Genomic DNA, 24,430 nt, shown 5'->3' on the forward strand with positions numbered 1-24,430 from the left:
AAAGGGCCACAGGTGGGAACCGAACCAGCGGCTGCTGAGACAAGGACTGGGCCTCTATACATGGGGCGCATGCTCATCCACATGTGCTAACCAGGCGCCCCGATTTAGTTCATATTTGATGATATCTTTCAAGAATACATTTATTTCCAATCCACCATCTTTACGCACCTTGTTTCTCCATTGGGGAGTAGTGAGGCAGGTGGAGGTAAATGCACCATAAAGAGAGTTATCTTTCTCTGGCTGCTGTCCAGGTAAACAGTAATAGATTTCACTCTTATCCTTAAGCCCCTCTCTTTGCCTACATTTGAAGGCTATGGGAGAAAAAAATTATGTTTTCCTCTTGAGGGGCAATGTAGTGGGATAATGCAAATGAAGAGTGTGGCTAAATTGACAGGGATTTGAAGTAAGTCTGTGTAATTGAAAAAAAATATCCCTTCCCTTACATGCCTGGCAATGAGTCGTCAGATTCTTCACCTTGCACCTACGTATTTCTGCTCCTAGCACAGAAGGAAATGTATCAGAGAGCAGAATTAGAGACATGTCTGGTTCACAAGTATAATTTCTGCATATTGGCCGATCAATCAGAAGTGTGTTCTGCCTTACTGGAACCTCTTACACCCTTTTCAACTGGATGAAACAGAGTGTTGGCGGTAGGGCAAAGGAAAGCAGAGGCTGGCTGGTTTCTGAGCTCCCTTCTGGGGGAATGGGAGGGAATGCTGGTCCCAAAGAATGTTACTGGCAGGGAAGATGCATACATATGGCAGCAGTGCTGACCTGCTGTTTTCCCTGGCTGACAGCCCTACAATGTATACTTAAGGACATCTAATTTTGTTCTTTCTTTGATTTATTACCTCAAATCATGTGTAAAATGATCCCCTCCGATTATATAATAGCAGTCTGAAGGTTTTCGTTATGTGTATCGCTCTGGGCAGCTGGGAACAGGAAGACCATCGATCACAAGGATCATTCCTGAATATTGGGCCTTTTTATTTACCGATACCTTCGATAGCAAGAATTTACTCTTTTAAAGTGTCCTGTAGTATAACACTAAATAAGGGCAGTAGAATACATCTTATGAATGGCTAGAGTGGATGTGCTTGTAATTAGTAATCATGCTTTATTATGCTATTATCTTTTGCTATTATTACGACATAATGTTTTTGATCACAGATGAGACAAGTTTCTGTTGTCATATTACGCTGCTGAATAATTCTGCGATCATCAGAAAGGTTTTGACAGATTGTTGTCAGGATATTAAAACATTAAACATAAGAACACCAAAATAATAATAATAATAATAAGGTAACATGGTAGTTGCCGCTACATTGAGAAAAATAAAATAAAAATTCAAAAGGTCTTATCGAGCCAGTTACTCTGAAGGCTGTACAGATCAGGGCTAGTCATGAATCAGTGGTCCGAGATCTCACTGACACACACTGATGGCAGAGTTACAGATTCGATGACCAAAATTCCGACAGTTTCAGAAATTTAGGACCAAAATTCTCACAGTGTAACTGCTGCTACAAAGTACGTCTACAATGGGACAGTGTCTAGGGGCCTTTAGTTTAGTCCAAGTGAGTTCCAAGGCCAGGTCTAAATAGGGTCTAGTCTGAATCAAGGCTAATGAAGACCTACTCCAAAACATTTAAAGTATACAGTATCAGTCATCAAAGTGGTTTAATGATGAACACACATCCATTTGTTCAGTATATATATTGTCTATATCCATGACGTTTCATTTCCGGGATTGTTCCGGTGCTGCCGGAAATTCTGCCGGATGTCCCCCTTTCCCGCCGGATGTCCGTTTCCTTCCGCTTTCTTTGTGTTGGCGTTCTAAACTCCGGGGGATTTCTGAGGACTATGGTTAACTGCTCCTCCGATCTCTGCAGGGTAAATCCAGACGGCTGTGGAGGAAGGTCTGGCAATGTGAGACAAGTATATATCTAATGCACAGGATTTAGTTAAATCAATACACACAGACACGGTCCCTTGAATAGTTTGTCACTAGTTTTAAAAGACCAGCTGGAGAGAAATATTTTTGAAATTCTTGTATTAGAAGTGACAAGAGGGAAGATGAGGAGTCATAGTAGAAGTAATAGACAATGATACCGTTTCTGTAGCTGACCCTGCACTGCCGGTCTCAGACAGTGCTCGGAAGCAGCTGAGACAATAATAGCTTATTCAGGGATTGGATACAATATCTCAAACACACTTTGTAGAACATCACTCACAGATAACGCCAATAACTACTCTGAGTTTCTGCTGTAATAACCAGATGAGTCTGAATGCTCTGTGCACCTTGTCAATGACATTGCCAAGGTAATGGTGCTTAGTGGGAATTATTATTTAGCTCAGTTCAATATTTCACTGTTGTGGGAGGATCCAAGGGCGTTTTGTAGTTAAAATGAGAAGCAGAAAAGGATCTGTGGGCAGCTCTGCCTGGTGTCACAGGTGCAAGTGAACTAAGCGGAAATGGAAACATGCAGTGACTTTGCTTAAAAGTGTGATTTGTGCACACCTCTGTGAAGACGTGCACCGTGAGCTTCAAAAGGCCGAACTCTGGACATGAACTGACACTCCTGTTAGTGCACGGATAGCATCATTTGAGGTGTTCTCTTATGATGAGATGTAAATAAACCAGTACAGTATGCACTAGCAAGCAGACTATGGCATCCAGAGTACTCTCTCATCTACTTATTCCCTACATTACTTAACTGGGATGCAACCCATTACAGTTACCCATAAGATGCTTTACTGCTGATATATTAAATCCGTAACACTTTATTTGAAGGGGTGTGCATAAGACTCACCATCATAACTGTGACAGGACACCTGTCATGAACATGAAGGAGTCTTTTTGAATGTTCATGACTGTTGTCAGTAAGTGTCATTCGGTAAATTATGACATTTTTAATGCAAAGTTAGCATTGTTCGAGATGTTTGTGTCATGACAACTTGACATTAACCAAGACAACAATCTCTGTGTCATGACAACTTGCTATTTTAAGCAAGACAATATAACCTGTCAATGTCTTTGTTATGACAACTTGACATTAACCTAGACAACATAACCTGTTATAAATATGTCATGGCAGGCCTAATGATCAAACTTTAAGAAACTATTATGTGGTAACATTACATTCAACTGTCAAAAACAACCTCCGAGACTTACGTAGGAGGCCAGTTTTACGAAAGGCGATACACTACTGAGATGCTTTTCTTTCCAGGTTGGGCTCTTTGCGCCCCAGTGCTGTGTCGGCTAATTGGACAAGGTGTACAGCTAACCGCGCATAATAACTAACTGCAGCTAACTACAGTTAGCGGTTACTTCAGCAACAAGTAACGTGAGCCTATGGCTATCGTTACCTGTCCAAAACTCATTAAATCAACTCTGTACTGCATTTACTGTCATCAACTGGTCTTACAACTTTCATGACAAGTCCAAATGGTTCCACTTTACTTGAGGTCAAGGGAATTATTCATGACACAATTATAATGGTCTCATGACAGCCAATGTAAAAACCAACCACTTAATGACAGTTTAGTGTGATGTTAACACATAAATGCTAAATAGTTGACATATTAATGACAGGTTATGTTGTCTAGGTTAATGTAAAGTTGTCATAACAAAGACATCGACAGGTTATATTGTCTTACTTAATGTCAAGTTGTCATGACACAAACATCTCGATGGAGAGTGTAGAGAACAGGGGGTAATGTGTGCACGTCTGGGGGTATTTGTTAAAAAGCGAGCAGCAGCATTTTGCACAAGTTGACAAGGCGAATGTTACTCTATGATTTTGTCACATAGCATTCCCTAAGCAAACCCTACGGGAAAAGTCAAAACATTATTTTTCACCCCTTATCCTGCGGCATGTTACATCTTCAAATGTATTTCCTGCTGTCTCTTGACTCCCCTGATACATACAATGTTTGCCGGGGGCCAAACCAATGTTTAAATCCAGTGTTTCCTCAAACTGTGCCGGCTGCACCTGCAGCTGACTTAACCTACGTTCCAGTGAAGAAAAGGAGCGGAGAACGAGGGCCTGATCTGCTGCTTGAAGTTTCACCCAAAAGTGTAGTTTGAGGTCAGAATGATGCTGCAGGCAGAGACAGAAACAGAAACTTGTCAAACTAGAAGACGTTACTTGCATATTTTTGTGTCTTAGGGAGATCTCTCTTGGTGCACACTTGAAAAGTATTAGTTGGATAATAATTATGATTTTCCCTACGAACATCAACAGATTCGGAATATGTCATTTTATGATCACCGCCAAGTCTGTTGATTGCATTTACATTTATTTATTCATGAGAATGCACAGTCACTGTCCTTGCTAATCGGGTCACGATTTGATGGATGCCGGATATATTTGTTTACCAAGGCTAAAGCAGCTCCAGGCGGCCAGAGGAGCTTGGCATTACTCCGAATCTGTGGACTTCTCATGTAGAAAAGAACTTGGTAAAAGACTGCAGACTGTCAGCTCATTTCCTTAACCTCCATCCTCTCTGCCGGTCCAGTTGCAGGGGTGCTCATCTTCTCGTTCAGCCATGAATATATGCTGCCCTGAAATTGGCTCGGGCGCTAAAAATAGGTGGTCGGGTGACATTGATAATCTCTGCTAATGACACGTTAACAGTAGCTCGCTCCGCAGGAAAGTGATGGCTTCGTCATGTGCAGCTGTCTAAAGCTGACAGTGTGTGCCTCGCACCATCCTGAGCCGCTGCTTTCTGCTGATGAGTGCCACCTCAAATTTGATGTGCGAGTGTTACTCGGCTTTTTTGGAAATGTGTAGTCCACGGATATAAGGTGCCCCATTATAATGCTCTAAATCCAAGATGAGAAAGGTAATGACCAGCGGTGGAAGAATTATTTCGATCCTTTACTTAAGTCAAAGTACTGATAACACACTGTAAAATACTCTGTTACCAGTAAAAGTCCTGCATTGAAAATGTTATTTAAATATATAGTAATTGATGTTAATCCAATACACATTTTGTCAAATTCAGTGAATATCTCCTCACGGTCACCTAGCTCTCTATTTTTTTCTGTGTGCGCTGAAAAAAAAAATCTGGTTATAATATACAGCCCTGGCTGTGTAAATGGAAAACAAACAGAAAGGAGTGCACGAGCCACAAAACACTATTCCAGCCAATCGGCAACAGGCAGCGACAGTTGATGGTAAGGGCGGGAGGGGGGGAGGCAGCATTGTTGTTCGCATGTCTGTGAATCTGGGAGGCGGAGCTTATGAAGGGGGGGGTGTATTTGTTTGGCAGTTAAGTTCAAATATCAACAATCTTTGCGCAGAATCACTTACTGCACCTTTAGGTAGTGTATTTAAGTATCACCAGGAAAGTGTACTTAAAGTATTAAAAGTAGATCTACTCAATGCAGAAAGATCCTCACATTTTAGAACCTGGAAATGATCAAAACTGTTAAGTCAATCAACTGTGTTTAAGGGTCTAATCTAGGGTGACCAGATTTCCCGGAACAAAAACTGGGACACTTTGTGCGTGACCGTAGTGCTCGTGCACGCACACGCTTTTTAACGTGAACATGTGCCAGCCCAGGTCAGACATAGACAGACAGATAAGACACAATTTTATTCTCCCCAACACAAGTTTCCTTTTTATTTTTAAAGAACTATACAAAAAAAACAACTTTCACTGTCTCCCGCAACTTCATTGCAACAAACATACAAAAAACATTGTAACTTTTATTGCAATTTTTTACAAAAGCTCCCGCAAAATCAGGCATTTTGGGCCGCAACAATCTAAAAAAAAAGGCCTCAAAATCCTGGAGGGACAGGTTAAAACGCAACCCGTTCTCATTCCGAACTCGTAAAATAAGAACGTTTGGACAGTGGCTGTCAGCGTCTGATGCGACGAAAAGGCGTCTTTCAGCGTGTTTGTGTAACGCACCGGGGAGAGCAGCAGTTAGATAGGATTTAGAGAGTAGTATGTAAGGGCGAATTTCCGTGTAGGGAGGTTGGTTGGGGGGGTGGATGGGTCAAACACAGGACTTTCACCGGGATTCGCGTCCCGCTTGTCACGCTTGCTATAGTCGTTTTTTTCTTTCTTCCCGCGTGTCACAGAAATGTACGCCCACCCACGACCCTTTCCTAAACTCAACCGTCCCGTAGTTCCCACATGTCACGGAACCGTAAGCCCACCCACGACCTTTTCCTTAAGACCGCTACGATTGACTGACACACACACACATTGTTAAAATCATACGCTGGACACTTCATTGGTCTATCTACATGGGTTCAGTTAATGATCGCCCCATAATAAGACCACGTCGGCTATGTAATCGCTGACAACGGGGACAATTTCATAGTGGTTGGTGTAAACCGGGACATTTTAGCGTCCCGACAGGCTTTTGACGGGACTCGGGACACGCAACATACAAATCGGGACTGTCCCAGTCAAACTGGGACATCTGATCCAGACGTCTGGGACGTCTGGTAATCATATCAGCTGGACTTGTAGGACGTTATATTGTTGGGTAGTTTAATTTATAATAAAACATATTTTATAAACTGTTAAAGTGCTAAAGTGTTTTTTGTGCAAAACATCTAATCTAACTAAAGCTGTAACAGATGAATGTAGTGCAGTAAAAAGTACAATATTTCTCTCTGAAATGTAGCGGGGTAGAAGTAGAAAGTGGCATGAAAAGGCAAGACTCAAATTTGTAGTTAAGTACAGTAATTCAGTAAATATACTTAGTTACATTCCACCACTGGTTATGACTAGTCATTAGGAAATATTTATTTGCTTTTCCTCTCTCTTTCTTTTTCTCCCTCCAGGCCTTTATCAGCGCCAAGCATGAAGGGGACAAGGTGATCGTGTTTGACAGGGCGAACGTGCTCTTTATCTTCAACTTCCACCCCAGTAAGAGCTTCCAGGACTACAGGGTGGCTGTGGAAGTTCCAGGAAAGTATCCTTTCAGCTCTGCTCTGTCACCTCACTGCTTGTTGCCTTTACGTCTTCAGACATTGGCTTTTTCTCTGCTGTGTCCACAGTGCACACTCGCAGTGCCTCCCAGAGTAATGCTGTGTCTGTTAGTTACTTCTTTAATAGGACAACGTGACTAATCTTTCCAGCGTGACACAATCACTAACTGTTGATATTTCAGAGGCAGTAAATGTCTGTTAAAAAGGGACAGGAAGGAGACCGAAATGGAAAGACGGGAATTACATGATCCATGTGTACATTAACACGTTTAAAGCTCGCAGAGAGCAGTGGTGGAATGTAACTAAGTTAACTTTACTCCAGTACTGTACTTATGTACAAATTTGAGGTACTTGTACTTTACTTGAGTCTTTTCTTTTCATGCCACTTTCTACTTCTACTCCGCTACATTTCAGAGAGAAATATTGTACTCTTCACTCCACTACATTCATCTGACAGATTCTGTTACTTTACAAATTAAGATTTTTGCACACAAAACACGTTGTTTATAAAATCTGATGTTTTATTATAAGTTAAACTACCCAACAATAAAACGACATACAAGTCCAGCTAAAAATGATTAGACCAGGGGTGTCAAACACAGTGTTGGGCAAGTTACTTTTAAAAAGTAATTAGTTACAGTTACTAGTTACTTATTCCAAAAAGTAACCAAATTAGTTACTCAGTTACAAATTATGAAGGTAACTAGTTACTTCAGAAAGTAACTTTTGTGTTACTTTCAAGTACATTTTTAAATGCTCAAATGTGACCCCACCTCCACCTACCCCTCTTTAACGGAACTGAAAATACATGTGCATGTTCAATTATTTATGATAAATCTGAATATTATAATGAAATGGACACTTAATACAATACATTATTAACAGAAACAATGTACACCAATCTAAACTATTTTTTTGTTTGCTGTGGGACAAAGTGAGACTAGCCTCCAATCAAATGCCATGTATGTAGATATTATGTTTATATAGTGCATCGATATAAATAACAAATATATACACTCTTTGTAGTGCAAATAACTTAAGTGGCCTGATGTTTATACTTGTGCGCTGGTGTGTGTGTGTGTGTGTGTGTGTGTGTGTGTGTGTGGAGTAGGTGATAGAGCGAAGGAGAAAGTAAGAGAGTGACGGTGACTAGCTCCGGAGCGAGTACCGACTTTAGAGTCATACTGAGAGAAACAAAGTGCCTCCTCTGTTCTTTCTGACCACGGTGGAAAATCTGGAGCAGGAAAAGTTAACCCTCTCCTTGATTTCATAACGCCATACCTGTCTCTCTCTCGTTGACTGACTCGCTTGTGTTGTTCTTGTGTGTCCGACTACGTGTGCTTTCGAACATCCGCCCAACTCTACCTCTGATTGACTTAACATAACATTTTACTCAACCTCAGCCAATCGTCAGCATGTATGCGCTTGTGTCGTGCACTGCCCACTAACCAAGGAACAACAGTAAAAAAAGTCTTTGCCTCTCGGCTCAGACTCAGAGATCTAGTTGGTCTGATGAAGAAAACAGCTTCAAATATAGTAACGCGCCGCATTTTCTGGCAGTAACGGTAACGGCGTTATTAAGATGGTAAGAGTAATCAGATTACTCTTACTGAAAAAAAAGTAACGCCGTTATTCCCATCGCTGTTCAAACATACGGCCCGTGGGCCAGAACCGGCCTGCCTAAGGGTCCAATCAGGCCCACCGAGATGACTTTGCAAAGTGTGAAAATTGCAGAGAAGTAATTCATTTCAATTCCAAATGTACCACTTTTTCCATAAATTTACGACTTTAATCTTAGAATTCAGAGTTTTTTCTTGGAATATTACCCCTCTCTCCTGGGTCCGTGACATCAATTTTTTTTCCTACGATGGCCTTCGAGCGCTGTCGTTGCAGAAGCAACCTGCATTTGCCAACATCAAGCTGACAAAAAAAACTCTGTGGCAGATCAAGTTTCTGATCCTTCTGGAGGGGTTTACTGGTCTGGCCCGCTTGAGATCAAATAAGGGGGGCGGTGGCCCATGAACTAAAATGAGTTTGACACCCCTGGATTAGCCGATTAAACACTTAGTTGATTGACAGAACAGTTTGGATCATTTCTAGAATGTGAGGATTTTTCTGCATTGAGTACTTTTACCTTTAATACTTTTAAGTACATTTTCCTGATGATTCTTCCATTAGTACTTTTACTTAAGTAAAGGATCTGAATACTTCTTCCACTACTGCCATGTGCACATAAACATTTTTTTAAAGCTCGCAGAGAGTATGTGAAGTGTTGTGGAAGGCATGTGTCTGTGCATCGCTTTGGGTCAGAGTTAGATGAAGTAGGTCTACAACTGTTTGGTTACAGTACAGACATTAATGGTTCCCAGCGGATGCATCTTATCAACTCTTGTTATCCTGTAACTTTTCATCTAGCACCACCAACAACAACAACACATTTCCACTTGTCCGACACTTCATTACAGGATTGTCTGAAGCGAGCGACCACATTCCACATCAGGTCAGCTGTACTTGCTATCATTACGGTGCCACTTGTGTGGCTGTATAGACATTTAAAGGAGAAGTCTAGCATTATTCTGTATTTTTCTTGTTGACAACAAACCCCATGAAAAGACCAGAATCAGAGCGGATTTGTCCGTCTTTCAATACTACTTCCCTTAGCCTGGGAACCCACACATTTCTTTCTACTGAACATGTTAATCTTAAAAAACAGGTCATGTATATATTGTTTAATTTTTCTAATTAATTTCCTAGGATAGAGGCATTTCCTTTGAAGGTTTTAGCAAATGTTGCATTATTTTTTTGAACTTTCTTTAAACTGTGGATTTGTTACAGTGCCCGTGTTAATGGTAATGAAGGAACATGTTCACCTAGTGCAATGGCAAGGCCAAACTGATGTGATTTTAACGATGGAGCTCTATGGCTTAGTGTCTTCATTAATTCATAGGTGTGTTTTGGGCGTAACATGCGATAACCAATCAGAGATCATCTCCCATTCCCTTTAAAAGCCAGGCGCGTTTGGACCTTGGAGCATTGCTATTATGATGGTGGATTTGCACCGTAATATTTTTATTTGTAATCTTCTGCATGTGTGTGTGCTGCTGTGCGTCCCTGTGTGTGTAACAAGCATAGTGTGTGCATGCTGTGCATAAGCCTAGGAGCATTTTACTAATTTGCTGTTAAAATAACAATGAAATGCTGCGCTATTGACTTTAGACCAGGTTTTTGTTGGTCAATGGCGTGATCACTTCCCGCTGCCTCAAGATAGCAATACGCCCAGAATGCACCTGAACACGCCTCCCTGTAAGACCAGCACGCCCATGGGCGCAAAGATGGGAGCAGGTGCATTTGCTATTTAAACGACGCTGGACGGGAAACTGACAACTGCGTCGGTCTTAAACCAGCAAAGACACTTGCGTCGGGCTTTGCGCTGCGCCGGGTGCTGGATAGGGGCCTAAGAGTGAATCCTGTGTTTTAGATGTGATTATCATACGGTCAGTGTTTTTGTCCCGGAGCTCTGCACAGACTTGACACCCCCTCCCCCCCATCCCCGGCTCTATGGAGCTCTGTGCGCCAATGTTTCCTAGAGAAGGCAGCGGTGATCGGGGTCAGACTTTTTTTGGTTCATAAAATGTACCCAAATTCACGAATATGTAGTATATTACTACATACCTTCCTGTAATTTTCTGCTGTATCAGTGTATTATGTATTATTATCATCTGGAGCGTGCAGTGCGTGCTTGACGTCGCTGTTTTGCAGAATGTTATCGTTCAGCCGCGTGGATGCTCACATCGTTAAAGTTATGGTTATAGTTATAGGTGTGGACGGCCCTTTAGAAGTCAGAAGTCTTTAAACTCAGAACTGTGGCCCTTATCCTCTTCCATACAGGGGCATATACTGCGCATGATTTTCTTAATTAATCCCAGGCTCTCGCCGGTCATCTTCACTACTAACCGCTGACATTAGTTTGACGGATAGACGTGGTTAAAAAAAAGAAAAGAATGTACTAATAAACTGATCAGGGCATTGAAGATGCTGAGAATCATGTGTTAGACGATGCATTCCTCTGGGCTGAGGAGAGGCTCAGGGATCTAAACACCGTGTCAGACGTATTTAGGGTAAATGCGACTTGAAAGACCCGCAATTGTAATGGCAGCATTTTCCACAAGGCTAATACTTTTGTGATATAATTTTAGCAGTCACTGTTGAGAAAGATATGAGTCAGTATGTTTATGCTGGTGTTATGCTATTAGCGAGAAATAATAGCAGAGCCCAGTGATTCAGAAAGCGCTCTCTTTAGCGACATTGGCTGTCTGTCTTCCCAGCGAGCAGCGCAGAGGAATTTAATGAGTCCCACAGTTGTGATTACAGCAGGCTTAATGATCAGGGATGTGAAGGGGGACAGGAAGCTGACAGATTCGTATTTATTATAACGGACATCACTCTCTTCTGGGGCCCACCGAAGCCACCAGCAACAGTTTCCCCGGATGGATGCGAGGCTGTGTTGCTTTTTCAGCTATGACTTCAATAATGTGAGTCAAAACGCAGACGGAGCTTGTTAGTTTTCTCCGGATGCCAGCGGTTCAAATCACTACACGCGAGCAATTCAAGTCTCAAATTATGATGATTGGATTGGCTGACAATGAGGCTGTTGAACAGCACTTGTTTCTTTCATTTCTACGTTATTTTTGTTGTTGTTGCTTCATTTAGATGGATACGTTGATGCTTCTTGCTATTATAATGAAATAATAAAACTGTCAAAATATAATGAAATACCCTAAATGAAAACAAAGTTTTGAATACAGTATCAGCCTGATGATATCATTATATTTAACAAGCAGTGTGTGTTATTACGCCTCAAATCATTTCAAGGGGAATTTCATTGCATTTTGCCAGGTTATTACATTACCTGGCATGCTGTTTAGGTTCTAATGTCACTGACAGTCTGTAGTATTACAGTGGATGAAAAACAATACAAAGATCTGTATTGCAAGTGCTAATCAACATCTTAACAAAATAAAGATAAGAAACATGTTGTTAAATGTAGGGCTGTGCAATGAATCGAATTTTGATTGCGATTTCGGCTCCTAACGAACACGAAAACAGGACACGCGAACTTTGGCCCCTTCCGAAGGCTAAGGTCCTGTTTGTGCAATCCGGTACCGGTAGAAAATCAGCGCAGTGAAGATGGCAGAGGGAGAGACCCAGCGTTTGGTGAGCAAGAAGGGGGCAGCAAATTCCTTTGTCACTGTTTTTCAAGTTCGATAAATGCAACATCTTTCCAAAAGTCCATTAGGACTTGGGCGATTATGATTTTTTTCCATAATCGAGTAGCAGTAGTGAAATGTGAATAGTGAGACAGAACAATAATCCAGTTTGTTTGATGATTAAAAAATCCGCAGAAGTAACCCCTAGGGCCCTTTTTTAACGATCTAATCGCATGGCGTGAGGCGCCTGGAGCAGGTTTAGGGCGTGTCCAAATCCACTTTTGCTAGTTTAACGGCAGAAAAAAGGGTCCGTGCACCAGGCGCATGGTTCAAAAGGGTTGTACTTCGTGTCTTCATTAATTCATAGGTGTGTTTTGGGCGTAACATGCAATAAACCAATCAGAGTGTCATCTCTCATTCCCTTTAAAAGCCAGGTGCATTTGGACCTTGGAGCATTGCTATTATGATGGCGGATTTGCACCATTTTTATTTGTAATCTTCTGCATGTGTGTGTGCTGCTGTGCGTCCCTGTGTGTGTAACAAGCATAGTGTGCGCGCGCCGTGCATAAGCCTAGGAGCATTTCACTAATTTGCTGTTAAAATAACAATGAAATGCTGCGTTATTGACTTTAGACCAGGTTTTTGTTGGTCAATGGCACGATCACTTCCCGCTGCCTCAAGATGGCAATACGCCCAGAATGCACCTGAACACACCTCCCTGTAAGACCAGCACGCCCATGGGCGCAAAGATGGGCGCAGGTGCATTTGCTATTTAAACGACGCTGGACGGGAAACTGACAACTGCGTCGGTCTTAAACCAGCAAAGACACTTGTGTCGGACTTTGCGCTGCGCCGATAGGGCCCCTAATCTCTTAATAGCACGTGTTAATTGTAAGTTTGTTGGGTGTGCAGTAGTTGGACTTTCTGCCTTGTGTGTTTTTGGCTCTGCCTGGATGGGGTGAATCTCAGGCACACCACTAATAGCCTTCCTGCACAGTGTCTGTAGCACCGTTTTTCAGGGTTTATTTTCATTTAGATGGAACCACATCTTTTTGCTGCTGGTGTTTCTTTTGATGTTTAAGGAGCGGCCTCAGACACTGGGTGGGCTGAGAGGAAATGCAAATAAATGTGAGGGCAAAGCTCTGGCTGTCATTATACAGAGAAGCAGTAAACACATAAAGGCAAATGTGCTCTGTGTGTGTATGTGTGTGTGTGTGTGTGTGTGTGTGTGTGTGTGTGTGAGAGGAAGGTAAATGCACCGTGTGTATGAGGAGATGCAGATCCTCCGATGGGAATGTGTGCAGAGGATCCAATTAGGGGAGAAGACAGATGAAAGTGCCACTCAGAGGCAAAGGAGGTAAACAAGACAAGCTCAGATTCCAAAAGTGCTCTTTCATTACACTCAGCTGTCATATACTTAAACTTTCTTCTACCTGTGAGGGTCAGGGATGTCACAGTGGAGCCCCACACCACTGCGGTATCTGGAATTAATAGCTGGATGCCACTGGCCATGCTGTGCACCACTGAAAATGGATCCAATACAGGGTGATATTACCTTTGGCAATATGGCAAGTTGGGTATTATATCAGAGTGTGTCCCTTACCTTTTGTTGCCCTCCGTCACATGCTGGATAGTCTGGATCAAAAACATTTCATTTCCAGGATAATTGGCGCTGGATGTTCCGCTGGCCGTCCCTCACTTTGCGCGCTCTGTGTGTTGCCGTTCTTAAACTCTGTTCGCTACGGGAAACAACAACAAAGTTAAAGCTAGAAAGCTACATGCTGAAAATGTTGATTGTGCAACAAGGCAGGCCAGCTTGGTTCTTTCGGGGGAAGGATTGTTCAAGGAAAGATTTACAAGGAATATTTTTCTAAATGGGACGTTTTGGGACCGATTGGTGGGATTGCTGTGGACAAAGTGCACACGGTGATAGACTTTTTTTACGGCAGACGTGTTGACATGTCATAGTAGGAAAAGCACAGTGTATTCAAAACCATTAATGATGGCTGCATTCCACTTAGGAGAGGCCCTGGTATTGTGCATGCTGACTCACTGAAATAGCTTACTGGGACACTTAGGTTATCAATTTCAGCTGTGCTCTTCCTACTATGACAAGTCAAAATGTCTGCTGTGAAAAAGGTCCATACACTGGTAAGAACAAATGAGGTTTAACCATGTATCCAGCTAATTGAAATAGCTCACGTTACTGGATTGTGTCAACATTTAATATTGTGTGTGGCGTTTTCTTTTGCAGTTCCACCAAAACAAGTTCCTTCCTGAGACTATTTAGCAGAGCCACCGCTGCTGTGTCCGGAGCTTAGCGCTGCCAAGACGATTGTGATTGGTTAAAAGTAGTGCTGTCAGTGAAACGCGTTATTAACGGCGTTAACGCAAACCCATTTTAACGGCATCAATTTTTTTTATCGCGAGATTAACGTTCTTTTTGGCCTAGCAAACTTTGTAGTTTTTTCACATGCTGTTGCAACAACTAGGAACGTTAGAAAAACTACAACACCACACCGGATCTAGTTAGACCGGAAACAAAACAGGCACAACGGCCAAAGAGTAGTAGGCTAACGTTACGTTTTGAGTGGATGGCGATCGCGAGACGCCGAAATGGATGCCAAGAAGATTCTGAATGGAAAGTTTACTTTTAAAAAGTTGCCAAATGGTTCCATTGACAAGACCAAAGTGATCTGTGTGTTTTGTCGTTGTGAACTGAGCTATCATCGCAGCACGTCCAGTCTGAAATACCACTTGATGGCCAAGCACACAGCTGATGCCAATTCTCCGCCCCCTCGTCAAAGCCAGGCGACAAAAGCACAAAGCAAGCCGATCCACTTTTCCATGTTGATAAGAGCATTAAAATGAGAAAATAATAATTGGACAAAAAGAAATCTAGGGACATTTAGAATAGATAAAAAATGTGTGATTTATTACGAGACATGACATTAATGCGATTAATCACTATTAAATATTTTAATCGTTTGACAGCACTAGTTTAAAGAAATGCAAAAGGCCCAGGTTTTTTTTCCTCCTATCCCAAAATGTATCTGCGGTGTAGCCAGACCTTACTCCACAGCCCTGTGGAGATAGGTCTGGCAATGCTGACTACATGCTGGATGACTGCATGTTGGTAAAGATGGATGTTTCTCTGTTTGCTTGTTATGTGTTGTTGGATCCTGATTGTTTTGTGGTATCATATCATCTACTGGCGTGACCTCTGTGAGTTGATTCTGAAAGCAGTTACGAGATCTGTGAGAACAACGCGACACGAAGCAGAGTTCAGTTCAACAATGTTCTAAAGGTTTAATGAGACACACAAGGATACTTTTTCTAAGGATCGCTCCGTTCACTTATATGACATGAGAGTAAATAGATAGAAATTTCAAATTTAAAATCAAATTTATGAAATGTATGAAAGCAGATGAAAGAGGCTTTGTTCAGAGTTTTCAGAGAATGGAATGTAACAGATTCACAGCAGTTATGTTACTACGAAACAAAAAAAATAAGCAATATGTCCAGTTGCAGCCAGCACTGTTTTGAAAATGCATCCAGTTCAGCATAACGCCACAGTGTTAATTATACATAGAAACTCAAAGGAAAAATAGTAGTCAATATTCCACTGAAAAGAAATCGATGCGGTTTTGGATGTGTTACAGCTGAATAACGACTGTGGTTTTAGTGTCTGGGGTATAATGTAAAACTGAAAGGCTGCTGTATTAACTTTAATAACTGTACTACAGTCATCCTCCCTCAGTGCCAGTCTGGATGCACAGTGACTGTTTGGCCTCTTTATATTTTTAGACAAGCGTCTTGTTTTGCTTCTCATTGTCCTCTTCTGAATTTGTTTCTATTTTTCTTTTCTCTCACGAGGAACAGGAGAGAAAGTGAAGCGAAGCACCTCACCGAAAACAATGGCCATTAAAATGCAGTCAACGTCAGCTCTTCGACAGGCACTCAAACCATCAGTGTTTATTTATTTTTTATTTATTATTTTCTCTCTGACACGTGGTGGACACATTGTTCAGGCACTGGGCTTTATCTGGCTGGTTAGAGTATTTGAAATCCCAGTTGGATCCCGTCATGAAAGCTGTACCTGTCAGTGCAGATTGGTCTTTGATTTACACTGTGCCAATCCTGTCGAGATAGTGTCAGGACATCATTCTCCTTCTCTGTCTGAGCCGATCCCTGAGTGTTGGTTGGAATAATTCATCTACAGGTGCAGTGACACTAACTAACTAGAATAAAATACACCCAGATGTGCATAGGTGACAGTACTTTACTCTGCTATTATCTGGAATGCTCCAGATAAGGTTTCTGAAAATGGAAAATATGCATCTAATTTTTTTCCCCCACTACAGCTTGCTATAAGATGCATCAAGATGGATTGCATAGACAAAGTTACACTGTAGACAAACTCTACCAGATATCATCCACAAACATCCTCATCAATCCGGAGGCTTAATCTGAAATCAGAATTTTGTGGTGTTCAAATGCTGTAGACAAATAGAGGAGCTGTGTTCAGGCCAGGAATTAATGGGAAATTCCAGTTTATTATAGCTTGGGTCTTATTTTTTGTGGTTTTGTCTGGCATTTTTCTCAATTATGATAACATTGTTCTTAGGAAAGTAATTCATTCATTTGGGAACATGGTGACATCAGCTCAGATGGAGCAAAAAACACAACAAGTCAGGTGATTAGAAAGGTTATAAACAGTTTGGCTTTATTCAAAGCTTTAGTGCATAACTTTTTGATATTATTGAACGTCCGTTACATTCAAGCTGTTGCCAAATGAGTTGCTACAAAGCTAATTAAGACTATCAGCTCCACACAACTCTCTCTGTATTTCTCAGTGTGACTATGTTCAGAAGATTGTGTCGTCCGGTGACTTTTGCGCGTGCAGAAACTCGAGTGAAGATAATGACCTCTTCTGAAGAGTCCATCATGTTATTTTAATCCTCTGTGTCCTCCTTGGCTACTAGCAACTGTGTGGAGGAGGGGTGGGGGCGCGTGGGCGATCACAGAAGGCTTGTATCATGTGGACACGCCGACAGGGTTGTTGTCATTACTTAGAATTCCTCATGGGGGCGACAGAAACTACGCACTATAGTTTTAAAGCTACAGTGTGTAGTTTCCTTTTTGTACAAATGAATGGCTGTGGAGTTTTTTTATTTCATATGTAAGCATAATTTGATAAGAGTGCTCATCTCTTTTATCTTTTTATAAAAAGCATGACAAATGAATAGATTTCCCCAAACTTATAAAAACAAATCAATACAAAGCTAATATAGCAAAGTTATCTTGAAGGCTGGTAAACATTATTTTTATTAATAATAATAATAATAATAATAATAATAATACATTTTATTTATATAGATATATAAGACACTTTACAGTAAAAACCAGCACAGATATCACATTAATACAGATAAGCAATAAAAGCAACACATAAAACCAGCATATTAAAAGCAATTAAAAACAATAAAACCAGTAGCTATCAGGTGAGAAATGTAAGACTACTGTATGTGGAAAGCTAATCTGAAGAGGTGTGTTTTGAAGGCGTCCAGGTCAGTACAGTCACGGATGTGTACAGGTAGGGAGTTCCAGAGGGAGGGGACTGCAATGGTGAAAGCTCTGTCACCCGAGGTACGGTGCTTGGTCCTGAGTGGTGGAGAGGAGGTTTGCGTCAGAAGAGCGGAGGTTACGGGGGGGGGGAGTTGTGGCAGTGGAGCAGGTATGTGAGGTAGGACGGACCCTGATTATGGAGGGCTTTGTGGGTGAGGAGGAGGACTTTAAACTGGATGCGTTGGGAAACAGGGAGCCAGTGGAGGTTCTGAAGGACGGGAGTGATGCGATCACGGGAACGGCTGTATGTGAGGAGACGGGCAGCAGAGTTTTGGATGTATTGGAGTTTATTTTAGGCTTTTGCAGGTGAAACTGAGGATGCTGTTGCAGTAGTCAATTCTGGAAGTGATGAAGGCGTGAATCAAAGAGAAGGGGAGTGATGGGCGAAGATAGGCAATGTTTTTGAGGTGAAAATATTGCCCTCAGGTCTCATGCACTTTGTAAAAAGTGATGGGCATCTCTTTATTTTTAAATGAAAAGTCTTTAAAAGCCCTGAACACCCATACAGGTGTTTTCAGTTAATGTGGCTGATTGGGCCTCTTCCCAGGACTGTGTGGGTGTGGTTAGACTGACTGATTTAGTGACATCTTCCTGAGTCCCCTGTTAGTGCTGATGCACCTTTTAGAATGGGACACATGACAGCCGTATAATTCTTATTGGTAGAAAGAATTAGTGACCTAATAAGTTCCCATTAAAGCTCCGGCCCACCTTCAACCTGAGCAGAGTCTAATCAGCCATAATATCTGAAAACACCTGTGTGGGTGTTCAGAGGGTCTCACTTTACACCAGACTTCCAGCTGCTGGTTTTGCTAGACCGGCCTCTCATTCCTCTGTAACTGAAAGCGTTTTTAACAATTCTTCCACTCTGACGTAACTTGCACCGGCTGAGCAGAAGGGCAGGGAAAAGTCAACTCTCAAAAGGCAAGATACGGTGTTAAGAGTGCTTACAAAGCCATGCCACAGTCTTCAGACATGCATACACATTTGGCTCAGCACTTTCCCCCCCCCACACCGGTGTGCTATTACTCCCATAAAGCAAAAAAAAAAAGAAGAAAAACAACAAGCTGATGGAGAAACTAAGTGGTGGCTCGGTCTGCAATCACGGTCATGGCCAGATTGTTTTCAGGTCATCAATGGCTCTAATCATCAAGCTTCAGACTGCCTTTTTATCTTTCTGCTCATTGGGCAAAATTGATTGTGTTCTTAAATCATTCCCTTTTATTCACAAAGGCTGAATTGATTACAATACTTTACAGCTAAACTGCAAGCTGTTGTTGCAGCCTTCTCTAACCACTAACAAAGACGTAATCGCTCAAAGCTTCCAACTACCAATTTGTGCTGGTTCTCGCTTCCTTGCAGATAAGTTTGCCAGGGAACTCTGAATTACTGTTACTGTGCCTCATTTCCAGAGCACCCTATGCCACAGACGTGCACACATACAGTACACTTGCAATCCACAAGAGTGAAAATGCACAACAAGCAGTGTGAAGGAGCCCTGTGGTGTTACCAGCACTCCGAATCCCTTCGGAAACACGTTATTGGAAAAATATTTACAGTTCGCAAACGTATTCCATGCACCGTCAGAATAAGTTAAGGCCATGGTTTTTATTGTTTGTATTGGGTGGGGATTAACTTTTTGAAATCACATGTATCCTCAGTTTCCCAGAAGCATGATAACCCCTGAGAGAATATTTACATATTCCTCTGCTGGTTATTGTAAAGCCTTCAGAGCAAAAATTAGTTTGTTCTGTCAATAAAACAGCATAGCGGCGTGTGGAGGAGTAGATCTTCCTATTCCTCAGGAGAAACAATGCGGTGTTTGAGGATCACACTCAAACTCCACAATATCGCCTTTTGGGGAGATAAGGTGATTATTCAGCCAGCCAATTAGGGTGCTGTTTACATGTCTGCTCCTTTCTCCTGGTGTTTGTTACAATAGCGCTACTTACAGCTCCTGTCCCTGAGAGACGAGAGTAAATAATGCACTGCACAGATGTCCATGGGTATTTACATTATACATGGACATCAAGGATGCATGTACATGTAGGCTACTAAGCATTTCTGACTGGCATGTGCAAGGCAAAAGTTTGCCTGGAGAGAAGTTTTCAGATAAAAAAAAAATGTACATACTTGTCCAAGTGCACTTTCTTCTTGCTTTTCAAATCAGGCTTTTAAAATGTCTTCAACATTTCCTCTGACATTAATAACGGCCTTGTAACTGATTCCGACATCCATCCTTTTTTGTTGTTGTCAAGGAGCGAGATGGGAACTGTGCTAATGTTAAGGAAGGTAGGAGGGGTTTTTTGAAAGTCTTCCTGGATAATTGTTTCTTCAGACAGACTTTGGGAGCTCTTTCCTAACAATGTACACATCACATTAGTCAGTATTCTCAATGTGCCCCTACTGAAGGGCATTACTCATAATTTAATCACTTTGATCCTGCACTTATAAAGGTGAATATATGCCCTCGCTGGAGCATATGGCATGATTTACATAGGCTAATATATTTAATGCAGTGTCTTGGCATCTCGGTTCCTCTTCAAGAACACATATTATATGAAACGGGGTTAACCTTATTATGAAAGCACAGCGGATGGCACTCGCCCCTCAACCCCTCTCCACACACACACACACACACACCACACATACAGGACACCTTTTACTATACATGATCAAAGGCAATTACATTTTTTGGATTATTTAACTGTCTAAGTCTAGTGAAAAACCAGCCACCTCCCTGACATTTATTGCTTTCCAACTTTGAATCACAGTGGATTCATCAAGGTTTTTTGACTGATAGACTTATAAATTGGCAAAGTAAAAAAGGATCATGTGCATGAGAAATATACAGCATATTCCACATAAAGTCTATAGTATTTGTTTAGGAAAAGCAGAATGGTTGCAGTGTCCAGATGTGTGAAGCTGACTTTGTATGATGTATTTTGTTCGGTCGGTATCAGACCTAAATTCAAAGAGGCCTTCTGGTGCCTCTACTACATATTAACCTGAGTGGAATTAATACATATTTAATGTAGGTCAAATTTGATTTGCTCTCACTTTTCTCACAATTAATTAATAATTTATCTTGATCGGTGTCAAAAAATATCCTAATGATTCCACTACGATCAAAAAACAAAGTCCTAGAGGACTGGTTACTTTTTATCAACAGTTTATTATGTTTTATGAAATTCATTAGTTATGCATTGGATTGGATAAATTAGACAGGCAGGCAGGATGGCTGAGCCGTGGCTGAATCACTGTAGTATGTATGTTCATTTCAGTCAGCGTTCTGTCTCTCTGTCTGTTTTGGCTGCGCTCTGTCACTTTGTAGTGCTGCGAAGGGGAGATGAATGCTGATGGATGTGAGGATTTCAATGAATATAAACCAGCTGAGCACTGCTAAACCAAGTCTGAACACCAAAAGCACTGGTGATAAAACCTTCTCTTGTGCTTCTTACGTCTTAGATCTTGTAATCTAGTTTCCCACTGCTATAGCGCCTTAACGTCAATCTTTGTCAGATACAAAATCAAGCTGGATTCAGATGAGGCTCTGTATGGAGGTCACGGACGGCTGGACCACAACACCGAGTTCTTCACAGAGGCCCAGCCCTTCAACGGTCGCCCCAACTCCATTAAGGTATTTCTTCTTCTTCTTTTGACTCATCAAAGGTCATCTTTTGTTGAACAACAGCAATCCTAAATATGGAGTGTACTCCAATTATAAGTCCTGGGCCATTGTTGTTGAGTCCACTCTCTAGAGCACTTTCCTAATAACATCTGCTGTATCACCATCCCACTCTGCATACTGATTCCTACATGGTTGGAGGATGTTGAACATTCACACAGAAAAAAGTGACAACATTAAGCATACTCAAACATGTCAGTATGCATACTTAATGACTTAATACAATGCAGTGCACATATGTAATGGAGGAGCTGCTTACGGCTGAAAAAATATCAAAAGCGGCTGTGGGTGGTGATGAGACAGCTCCATAATAAATAAAGAAAAATGAAGGATTTAAACTTTGGATCAACATTTTCCTTTTGCTTTGTTTTATCCAAATGCATTTTGCCTGTAGCATTACCAAGTCACATGCCTAGCATCATTTCCTATTCATTTCTTGTGTACTGTACTAACTGCCTTAATACGTATTGTATTTGCATACTGTTTAGATTTAGGGCATAGCTTTGATCTCACATTAACCTGACGCGCCAGATGGTTTGCTACATACAGTAGAACCATCTGAAAAGCCTTTTTAAAGTATACTTGGCAGGTGATTGGATGATGCATCTGTCTATAGCAGGGGTGTCAAACTCAATTTCGCTAAGCGCCACACTGGAAAAAGAGAATCACATCAAGGGCCAGACATGTATAGTTTATTGACGTGCTTTTATTTCATCGAAAAAGTAAAATATCTTTGACTCAATTATTGCATGTCTCATATAGTCTTCTCACTTACAATTTGGTCCACATAAAGCCCTGAAAAAGTGAGCAAAAAAGTTCCAAATCCATCCTAGAATTTAGCAAATCAAGCAAAACAATGATTACATTTTCTAAGTAGGCTACCACACAGCTGACTCACAAGCTCTTTCACATGCCAAAATCTGCTTTGAGTGTCATGTAATTGCAAGTTGAAAAACAGTTTCCCATGTTTTTGGTTTGGCACACAACTAGGTGGGCCAAAATTGATTGTGAACCTAAATTGATATGCGGGCCGGATAAAAATTTGCGAGGGGCCAGATTTGGCCCGCGGGCCTTGAGTTTGACACATGTGGTCTATAGAGACAGAGCGCATTTAGGTCCCGCCCACACCGGAGGGGAAAACAGTTCATCTCTCTCCATTGACTTTTTCTTGTGTAAAAGTGCCCCCTTGTCAATTCCCTCACTTGACAAGGGGGCACTTTTACGCTACAAAACAACAACAAAAAATGCCTAAAAGCTGCTGTATGGTGTGATGCACTAACAATAGGCAAAAGAACCCATAACTAAGTTTGTATTAGTTGGCAAACTGAAAAACTAAGCTTTTAGGAAGACAAAAGTGGATACAGGCAATAAGACGTGAGGCATCAGCAAGAAGAATGGGGAAATTGTGGGATCCTGACACTCAGTATGCTTAACTCTACATGTGCACTGACGATTGCCATAACATATGTCAGTTGTAGGCCAATTATATTTCTGTAAGTGAAACTAAAGCATTTTGACAGTATGCAACTTATAGTGGAATGTGGATAAATCAGAAAGATATGCAGTATTATGTTTGCGAGGGCCTTAATTAGCTTGCTAACACATAGCTAACATCAGCTCACTAACAGCTAACTTGTCCTCTCTGGTAGACGTAGGTTGCTAAGATAATCAATTGACATGGTTAAAGCTAATGTTTTCAGCTAGAGGTGTTACGAGATCTCATCCCACGAGATCTGGCGAGATTAAGCTGTGACGTGACTTTGAGAGTGAGAGGTAAAAATTGTCTCGCGACATCGGTCACAAGTGCGGAAAGTGCAGAGCAGTCTGACCTGGTTGGTCTTATAATACATCTGGCTTTGAAGATGAGTCTGGCTTGGACCTCTAAATTAGCGTAGGAGATTCCCGCCCGTTCACCAAAGTTGACTAGGAGACTTTTCTGGAGAAGAAGGCACATGGATGTAGCTTCGAGGGCTTCCCCTGCTGCTGAGAAAGCACTGCTCCGAGCCCGGTGGTTGAGGAATCCACCTCGACGATGAAGGGTCTATCCGGGTCAGGCTGTGTGAGGACTGGAGCTGTGGTGAAGGCTTTCTTCAAGTCCTTGAAGGCTTGGGTGGCAGTTTCGTTCCAGGAGAGGGTCTTGGGTTTACCTCTGAGGAGGGAGGTGAGAGGGGAAGTGAGATAGCTGTAGTTATTTATAGAGCGGCGGTAAAAATTGGCAAAACCAAGGAAGCGTTGGAGTTCTTTTATGGTTGTGGGTGTTGGCCAGGAGTGCACCGCCGCTACCTTCCCCTCATCCATACTGATGTGGTTGTGGCTGATGTTGTATCCGAGGAACTGGACCTGAGACAGATGGAAGGAGCACTTTTCCGCTTTGAGATAGAGGTTGTGTTCACGGAGCTTCTGGAGGACCAAGGCTACGTGGTGGAGATGGTCGGCCATATTACTGGAATATATCAAAATATCATCGATGTAGATTAACACAAAACAGTGGAGGTACTCTCGGAATATCTCGTTCATAAATGCCTGGAATACAGAGGGGGCATTAGTTAATCCGTATGGCATCACCAGATACTCATAGTGGCCCGTAGGGGTAACAAAGGCGGTCTTCCACTCGACCCCCTTCCGGATCCGAACGAGATTGTAAGCACTACGTAAGTCTAGTTTTGAGAAAATCTGTGCACCTCGCAGAAGCTCTAGGGAGGATGGGACAAGGGGAAGAGAGTATCTGTATTTGACGGTGATCTTGTTGAGTGCACGGTAGTCAATACAGGGTCTGAGACCACCATCCTTCTTGGACACAAAAATGAAGCTTGAAGCAGCAGGGGAGGTAGATGGTCTGATGTAGCCTTGTTTTAGGGCCTCCTTGATGTACTCCTCCATGGACTTCTGTTCGGGCAGAGAAAGAGGGTAAATCTTACTTGGCTCACCTGGTAGGAGATCAATGGCACAGTCCCATG

General features: G+C 41.9%; 1 protein-coding gene across 1 annotated transcript in view; it reads left to right on the forward strand.

Moving 5' to 3' along the window:
* gbe1b (glucan (1,4-alpha-), branching enzyme 1b) overlaps positions 1 to 24,430 on the forward strand; it is a 146,860-nt gene that overhangs the window by 108,094 nt on the left and 14,336 nt on the right. The window contains exons 14-15 of the mRNA XM_078245751.1: positions 6,807 to 6,937; positions 21,308 to 21,425. Coding sequence (XP_078101877.1) covers positions 6,807 to 6,937; positions 21,308 to 21,425 — 249 coding nt within the window. The remainder of the gene's footprint in view (positions 1 to 6,806; positions 6,938 to 21,307; positions 21,426 to 24,430) is intronic.

The sequence above is a fragment of the Sander vitreus genome, chromosome 3, assembly GCF_031162955.1.
Source record: "Sander vitreus isolate 19-12246 chromosome 3, sanVit1, whole genome shotgun sequence".
NCBI classification, from domain to species: Eukaryota; Metazoa; Chordata; class Actinopteri; order Perciformes; family Percidae; genus Sander; species Sander vitreus.